The sequence below is a fragment of the Dasypus novemcinctus genome, chromosome 12 (assembly GCF_030445035.2).
Source record: "Dasypus novemcinctus isolate mDasNov1 chromosome 12, mDasNov1.1.hap2, whole genome shotgun sequence".
Taxonomy (NCBI): Eukaryota; Metazoa; Chordata; class Mammalia; order Cingulata; family Dasypodidae; genus Dasypus; species Dasypus novemcinctus.
The window spans coordinates 17,767,513-17,776,105 of record NC_080684.1 but is presented as its reverse complement, the minus strand read 5'-3'; the positions used below and the strand labels follow the sequence as shown (position 1 = coordinate 17,776,105).

The following is an 8,593-nucleotide window of genomic DNA, read 5'->3' as shown; positions in this document are numbered from 1 at the left end:
GCACTGCTACAGTGCATGGATTATAGTTTACATTGTACTTTTCACTCTCCCCCAGTCCATTCAGTGAGTTATGGCAGAATATATAACGTCCTGCATCAGTCCCTGCAATATCATTCAGGACAACTCCATGTCCCCAAAACGCCCCCATACAGATGCTAGAAGGCTTGCTTTCTCCCTGGTTGGGAGCATTTTGGTTGCCTGGCATACCTGGGTTCCTTGACTATCCCAACATGTGGTGATATCCTTTCCTTTCTCTTCTGGGTTCCCACTGACCTTTGTTTCCAGCTCCTCCATGACTATCTCTTTATATGGCCAATGGTAAGAGAATCAAAACCTATCCTGATCCAGTTGGCTACACCTTAACTAAAAATAATGTGCATGTCTCCTCTCTTGGGCAGAGGAATCTCTAAAGTTACATGTGGGGCCAATAATGTGTAGTGAAGAGTGGACCCAACTGGCTTGCTCACAATGATCAAACTGTGCTGATCCTACTTTAATCCAATACACTGCTTGGCTATTAACGTGGAATGACCTATTTGATTCTGAAACATGGATGAGATGCCTTGCTGGGCATATTCTAGGAGAGCCAGAGAAACTGGCCTCTTATCCACATGGAATATTCCCTTGTAAATGGTGCAGCAAGGATCAAATAGAAGAGAAATACCCAATGGTGCTACGCTGATAACTCATTGTTCCTACCCCACACCTAAGGAGACATAAGTAGCCCAGTATGGACGAAGGTGAACTTGAGGTGAATCAAATAATTGCTCCTAGTACACCAGTGCATGTGCTCATTATAGGCGTGCCCTGGTGCTAAAGACCTTAAATACTGTTTTTTAAAATGGTAATACATAATCACTATATGAGGAGGAGGCCCTAGCGCCTGGTGGTTAAATGAATGAACTCTGGAATCACAGAGGCTGGGGTTCAAATCCTGGGTTGGGCATTAACACTTGCATGACCCAAGGAAGGTTCCAAGGCTTCAGCATTGTTTTCACCCAATTGATCAAAAGAAGGAAAGAAAACCTAGCTAGGCCAGGAAGGGATGTTGTGGGTTGCAGCATCTGGGCAAGTCAGGCATTGCGAGCCCTCTCCAGAAAAGTCTGATGCCCTACTGGTGACGGTCATTGACGGGATGGCCACGGAGAAGGCGTGCCAAGCTGCAGACCTTGCCGGGGTGCTAGAGAGGACCACCGAGGCTGGGTCACTGGGCCTAGCAGTTTGCACTGCAGCACCTGTTCCAACTGCCCTTCCTTCTCCTCTTGCCCATCCCCCACCCCTCACATTCCCTCCCTCTGTGACACGTCCGGATTCTACCTCAAGCCAGGAGCTCAACAGTGCCAGTGCAGTCCTTGCCTCAGAGGAGCTGGGAGCTAGTTGACCTCTCTAGTTTCTCACTCCACTCCCTCGATTGGACAGCGCACAGGTAGCTCTTCATGGGCAATTTCCTGAGCCGACTTCAGTCGCAGCCCTGCAGCTGCTGCTCAGGGCCCGGCAGTCACCCGCCTGTTTATCCCCTCCACAGTTCTCCTGGGGCTCGTCCAGATGGCCCCGCTGCCCCAGCACCCCTCCCTGGCCCTGCCCACAGGTTGTCCAGCCCGGATGCCATGAAGTTACGTTCTGGGATTTACATCGCCCCTAAGAGGAGATATCCCATCCGGAACCCTCACTGCTCCTCTCTGGGGGTCCTGCCGTCGGTGTTGGGGAGGGAGAGTCTGAAGCCAGTGCTGTCATCGCGCAACTCCAAGATGTTTGGCTACTCTTCTGGGGTAGTGAGGATCCCTCGTCCAGGGCGCAAACTGTCTCTTCTGGATTTGGCCCCTGAGCAGGTCATCCCTAGGAGGCTGGAGCCATCCAGACACCTCCCACCCCTTCACCTGAAGGAAAATGGACTGAGGGCCCCAGAAGAGGGCAGAGAAGAGGGAGCAGAGGAAAAGGAGGAGGAGGATTGCAGAGATACCAGAGGGCAGGATGGGCAGAGGAGGGATCTCCACACCAGAGGAAGCGTCCGGGCCCCATACAGGCCCCTGGAGCCCGAGGAGGTGGTCACGTGTTTCCAGGGCGGTCCTGGACCTCTGAACAAGCATCTCCATTGTAGGGACGGACAAGGAGAGAGCTGGTGTCAGGAGGCCCAGGTGTCTGTGAGCTCCTCTGTCAGCGGCTGGGCCATCCTGGGCTTGGACAGGCCTGCAGGAAGCATCCTGCCTCCTGGAAGGGGCGGTCCAGGGGCAGCAGGGCTCCCTGGTGCATCCTCCTCCTGCTCGCTGCCGTCAGAGAGACCACCACAGGCGGTGCTGGAGGGGAGCCACGGCCGCAGCTCTCCAGGCTCACAGCCAGGGGAGGAGACGCAGGAAGAACACCGTACAGCTGAGCAGTCAAGGAGCGCTCCTCTCCTCACACCAGCCAGCGTCAGGCCCTGTAAACGGAAAAGACGGAGGCCACTACCATTGCCACTGCTGCTGCCACTGTCGTGGGGTGGAGGTGAGCGGCCCCCACCCCTGAAGTTTCCTCGGAGAGCCGCAGCTGGAGACTCGTGCTGGGAAGAGAAGGTTGAGCAAAAACAGGGCCATGGCATCACCGAGGAAGGTGGAAGAGAGGCTTCTGCAGAGAGCAGTGTCCCTGCACCTGCCAGTTCTCCCTCTCTGCCTTCAGGGGAGAGTACAGATGCCTTGTGCCAAGCCCCAGTCACTGGGCCAATCCCGGCTACCACCGCCACAGCGGCCACTGCCTTGGCTGACCTGCCTGCCAGGCCACCAATCCTCTCTGCCCCTGTACCTTCGGCCTCTCGTCCGCCCACGGCTGCCACAGCACCTCATCCTCTCGAGGCTGCCACACCTTCACATTCGCTCAGGGCTGCAACATCTGTTTCTGACCTCCCCACTCCTGCTAATGCCTTAACCCTCTCCTTCCAGCACACCACTCCTGCAAAGCAATCACCCGCACCCATGTGCATAGTTTCTCCTCCTCTGTTCTCACAAACCCCTCCCACCTTCTCTTCCACCCATATCCCTGTCCTCACCAGCCAGCCCCTAGCGGCTCCCCTGGTCACACCCACCATCCCAGCCAGCACATTTGCACACAGGACCTCCCAGCCTGCCTCAGTCCCCAGGGAAAGTGACATGGACACCACTCCCCCTTCCCACGCTGTTATTTTCTTGCATCCTCCCAGCCCTGTTGTGCCTTCCCTCCGTTTTGAACATGCTCACTGTAATATGAAGCAAACACCTCTTGCAAATGCCCCAGATTCCACCAATCTGCCTGTACCAATGGACACTAAACCCACCCCAGTTTTCATCCTCCCCTTGAGTCCAGCAGCCACCCCTCAGCCCAAATTTGGGGGCCTTGGTGGACAGCAGCTGGGAGCCACTTTTCCCACTGCTTCTGTCTCTGCTGGCCTGCCCATCTCTCCTGTGGCCTCCGACACCCCAGCAGGCAGCCCCTCTGCATGCTCAGCAGCTAGGCTTACCTCTGATCCTGAGGACATGGACACCACGCCTCCCCCCCAGGCTGTGGGCTCTCTCCAGGCTGCTCCTGTCTCCGCTGGCCTGCCCATCTCTCCTGTGGCCACTGACACCCCAGCAGGCAGCCCCTCTGCATGCTCAGCAACCAGGCTTACCTCTGATCCTGAGGACATGGACACCACGCCTCCTCCCCAGGCTGTGGGCTCTCTCCAGGCTGCTCCTGTCTCCGCTGGCCTGCCCATCTCTCCTGTGGCCACTGACACCCCAGCAGGCAGCCCCTCTGCATGCTCAGCAACCAGGCTTACCTCTGATCCTGAGGACATGGACACCACGCCTCCTCCCCAGGCTGTGGGCTCTCTTCAGGCTGCTCCTGTCTCCACTGGCCTGCCCATCTCTCCTGTGGCCGCCAACACCCCAGCAGGCAGCCCTTCTGCATGCTTAGCAACCAGGCTTACCTCTGATCCTGAGGATATGGACACCACGCCTCCTCCCCAGGCTGTGGGCTCTCTCCAGGCTGCTCCTGTCTCCACTGGCCTGCCCATCTTTCCTGTGGCCACCGACACCTCAGCAGGCAGCCCCTCTGCATGCTCAGTAACCAGGCTTACCTCTGATCCTGAGGATATGGACACCACGCCTCCTCCCCAGGCTGTGGGCTCTCTCCAGGCTGCTCCTGTCTCCCGGAAGAACGTCTTCCCCTTTTATGCGGCATGTCCTGGTACTGACAACACACCATGCAATGGCAGCATTGCCTCAAACCAAGTCTCCACTGGCTTGCCTGCACCATTGGTCCATGGCCCACCTCCAACACACAATCTTCCCTTTTACCCAGGAACCACGCCTCAGCCCACATTTGGGGCCCCCAATGGGCAGCAGCCAGGAGCCAACAGCTTTAACCCCTGCTTCCAGTTGGGAAAGTCGCCATCCTCAGCACAAGCTGCAGGCTTCAGTTCTCCCACAGCCCAGCCACCCAGTGGTGGTGTTCCACCACCAGCATTTGTGGGATTGACATCGCCAGGTTCCAGATTTGGCATCCCAGTCAGCACCCTGATGGGAAGTAGTAGCTGTGCGGTCAGCGCGTCTGCCCCGGGACCCAGTTCCACTTCTGGAGCTCTCACCTTTGGAGCAGGACCAAGTGGAAGCTCCAGCACCACTTCTGCTCCACAGGGCCCAACTGGCCAGAGCATACTTCCTGCAGGAGGAATCAGTGTCATGCCTATAGTTCAAGACACCTCTGCTTCCACCTCCATGCAGGGCACTCGAAGTATACCTCACAAGAAAACAGGTGGGACAATAGGAGGGGACAACACTATCCAGAGCTGGGGGGACTTTTAATTCCACCTTCAACCAGGGCACCTGTGGTCCACCTGGCCAGGGCACAGGTGTAGTGTAATGGGAGGGGACAGCACCACCCCTGTGCTTGAGGGCCCTTCTGTTCTCTCCCTCCAGCAGGGCACCTGGGGCCCACCTGGCCAAAGTCAGAACATTTCTAGGGGAAAACTTCTCTTCTCCCTTTAAATCAAAACACCTGAGGCCCCTCCAGCCAGGGTTCCCCTTTGGCTTTAGAGGAGCCAGCGCCACTGGGAAAATACTTGTGTTTGGAGGCACTTTTGCTGCCCCTTGGGTTAAAGCAACTGTGCCTCTGGTATGGGCAAGGTAAGTAGAAGCTTTTCCTTTTGGGCACCCCATCACCTACCCAGGGCTTCATAAGAGGTATTTCTTCCAGCACAAAGGACCCAGTCTCCACCACTAAAGAGAAAAAGTGCCCCCCAGAAACGGCGTGCAGCCAATCTCCACGTCAAGGGTCTTTGAACGTCTGGAAAGGAGCATTGGACAGGTCCGGCTCAACCTCTTCACTGTCAGCAAGCTGGAGGCCCAGCGTGTGTGTGTGTGTGTGTGTGTGTGTGTGTGTGTGTGTGTGTGTTGGAGGCTGGCAAGAGTGCATGGACTCGAGGACTTCCACATAGGGAGTAGGAGAGAGATCTACGCGTGTATCAACTGTGCTTTCCCTGGCTTGGGTGATGACAGGGCAGACCCACACTCTGGGCCTTTTTTCTTGGAAATGGCAGGAAGCCCTCTTGTTACCTACAAATGACTCTTGTCCCCATACCCATTTGCCTGAACGGGCCCTTCTCTATCTTCCCTATAACATGTAAATAGCTTATATATATGCAGATCATTATAAATAAACTTGTTAATTTGTCTCTGCTTGCATGTCTTTGCTCTTCAACTCAAGGATGGTGGAAGAACTGTCTTGCAGGAGTGGTGATGTTACGCTATACTTAACTATTTTGTTTTCTGTGGGCAGTGAGGAGGACATGGAAGTGGCCACACCTTATGATCACATGGCCTGGCTTCTGAGGCCTGTGCCTTGAGCATTAGCGATGGCAACGCAGGAGGACGTGAGATCCAGAGCAGGGGGAGGCAGGGTGGCGCCTCTTTCCTCTGTGCCTCTCCCCACCCCTCTGACCTCACTATAGGTTCAGCCATCTCCGGTGCTTGTTCAGAAATCACACTTCACAATTTCAGTCTTTAAAATGTTGGACTGTGTTTTTTTTTGTGTCTTTTTAATTTAAACTTGTGCCCATCATCCTACCATGTTCATCCTTCACCGAAAATGAATGGGCTTAGCATCCATGCACTTGAACCATAATTCTTGCTAATTCTACTCCAAGAAATATATCCAAGACAAATGAAATTTTGTCCATGCTATGATTCCCAGGGCAAGTGCATGGCAACCAAAACACTCCCATGGGGCGGGGACACAGGTGGGGTCCCTGGGTGCTGGGCTGAGTGCTCCTGCAGCTGCCCCATGCCCACGTCCAACAACACATCCCTCCTACCCTGCGGGGTCCCAGGCAGCACCCCCAGAACATGCCAGCAGGTCCTCGTGGGTTGCTATTCTTTTTATTACTGGGCTGTTTGATTTCTTTATATAACATGAATATCAAACCCTTATCAGATATATGGTTTCCAAATGCTTTTTTTCCCACTGAGTAGGCTACCTTTTGACTTTCTTGGTAGTCTTCAGAAGAACAAAAGTGTTTAATTTTGAGAAGTTCCCATTTATTTGCCTTTCTTTCAGTGTTCAAGCTTTGGGTGTAAGGTTTAATTATTGCTTACCACAAGATCTTGAATATGTTTTTCTACATTTTCTTCTAGTTTTATGGCTGTAGCTTTTATATTTAGGTCCTTGATCCATTTTGAGTTAATTTTTGTATAAGGTGTGAGATCGGGGCCCTCTTTCTTTTGGATATGGCTATCCAGTTCTTGCAGCACCAATTGTTGAATAGACTGTTCTGCCCAGCTGGCTTGTTAAAAATCACTGGACTGTAGATGTGAGGGTCTATTTCTGAGTTCTTTATTTGGTTCAATTGGTCAATTTGTCTGTCTTTCCTTAAGCCAGTTCCATGCTATTTTTTACCACTGCAACTAAATAATATGTTTTAAAGTCTAGAATGAGAGTCCACGAACTTCATTTTCCTTGTTTAAGATTTTTTTTTGTCTATTTGGTACCCCTTATCCTTTTAAATAAATTTGATAATTGCTTTTTCCATATCTGCAAAAAATTTTTATTGGGATTACACTGAATTTGTAAATCAATTTGGGTAGAATTATCTTAAAGATACTTAGTTTTCTAATTCATGACCACAGAATGTTCTTCCATTTGTTTAAGCCTTCTTCAGTTTCTTTTAGCAATATTTTGTTGTAGTTTTCTGAATACAGGTCCTTTGTGCCCTAAATATTCAGTTCCTAAATATATAGTTCTCTTAGTTGCCCTTATAAATAAATTTTTAAAAAATTTCCTCCTCAGATTTCTCAACAGAATTGTATAGAAACACTACTGATTTTTGCTTATTAATCTTCTGTCCTGCTACTTTTCTGAACTCATCTATCAGGTCTAGTAGCTCTGTTTAGATTTTTTTTTTTTTTTTGATTTTCTAACTATAGGGAACATGTCACCAAATTGTTTTATTGGTAAGCCTTTCCAAATATACTTCAAAATATAAGACAAATTTTAAACTTAACTAAAATACCAGTATTTCATCTAAATGCTAACAATATTTCCTTAATATCATTGCACCTTTTCAAGTTTTCCAATTGGTCTCATATTTCTTTTCATAGTTTATTTGTTTGAACCAAGCATTGATTAAAGTGAGGTTTACATGTTAAAATTGGGTGATATGTGTCTTAATGATTTTTATTTTTTATTTAGAAGTTATGACTTTACAGAATAATCATATATAAAATACAAAATTCCTATAAACCACCCTTTTATTAACACTTTGCATAGGTGTGATACATTTATTACAATTAATGAAAGCACACTTTTTATAAATGAACTATTAACTTTAGTCCATAGTTTAACTTGGGATTCTCTGTGTTGTGATGATCATGGATTGTTAAAAAGAATTTTATTTTAGTACCATATATATAAAATGCATTTCTCCTACAAATTTTTTTGTAATAATAAACTTATTATTTTTATAGAAGCTTTAGATTTACAGAAAAGTTACACCAAATGTATATGGAATTCCCTTATAACCTTCACATACATACACATGGTTTCCCCTATTATTAACATATTACATTACTGTGGTATATTTATATCAATTGATGAACCAATATTGAGGCATTGCTCCTAACCAAAATCTATAGTTTCCAATATGGTTTACTTTGTGCTGTACAGTTTTACAGGCTTTGGTGAATGCATAATGTCATGTGTCCATCTTATACACCACAATGCCACTACCCTGAAAAGACCCTGTGTTACACCCATTCATCCCTCCCCTACTTCTGGACCCCTGGCATGCACTATCTTTATATCAATGTTTTAACTTCTGTTAACACAAGATAATAACTACAATAACAATAAATCTAATTTGATCCGTGGTTACCCACTCCCCTTACATTTGCTCATTCCTCAGTTGTGAGGGATTTGGAATGATGTCCATTCCGATCGCTTCGGATTGAGAAGGGACTTAGATATTACGGGACAGATGGAAGGAATTCTTCTGTTTGCAGTTATACATCTTGTGCTTTGGGACGGAGCTTGTCCATCATTTTGTTGGTTGTCCAGGGCAAGCGCAAAGAATTGGAGAGTAGGAATTGGCTGCAACTCTGTCAGGACTCAG

The 8,593-nt window shown here is 49.4% G+C and overlaps 1 protein-coding gene across 1 annotated transcript; it reads left to right on the top strand.

The window, feature by feature from the left end:
• Positions 1-1,436: 1,436 nt before the first annotated feature.
• LOC131280779 (nuclear pore-associated protein 1-like) lies at positions 1,437-5,589 on the top strand. The gene is made up of 2 exons (XM_058309266.1): positions 1,437-4,743; positions 5,185-5,589. Exons 1-2 carry the CDS (start codon positions 1,437-1,439, stop codon positions 5,268-5,270), a joined length of 3,393 nt encoding a protein of 1,130 aa, XP_058165249.1. The 3' UTR covers positions 5,271-5,589.
• The last annotated feature ends 3,004 nt before the right edge of the window (positions 5,590-8,593 follow it).

Bases quoted from the DNA above. Each gene is read 5' to 3' on its own strand.
- LOC131280779 (XM_058309266.1), top strand. From the start codon at position 1,437: ATGGGCAATTTCCTGAGCCGACTTCAGTCGCAGCCCTGCAGCTGCTGC. The intron at 4,744-5,184 runs GTGGGACAATAG...TATTTCTTCCAG, and splicing joins TATACCTCACAAGAAAACAG to CACAAAGGACCCAGTCTCCA.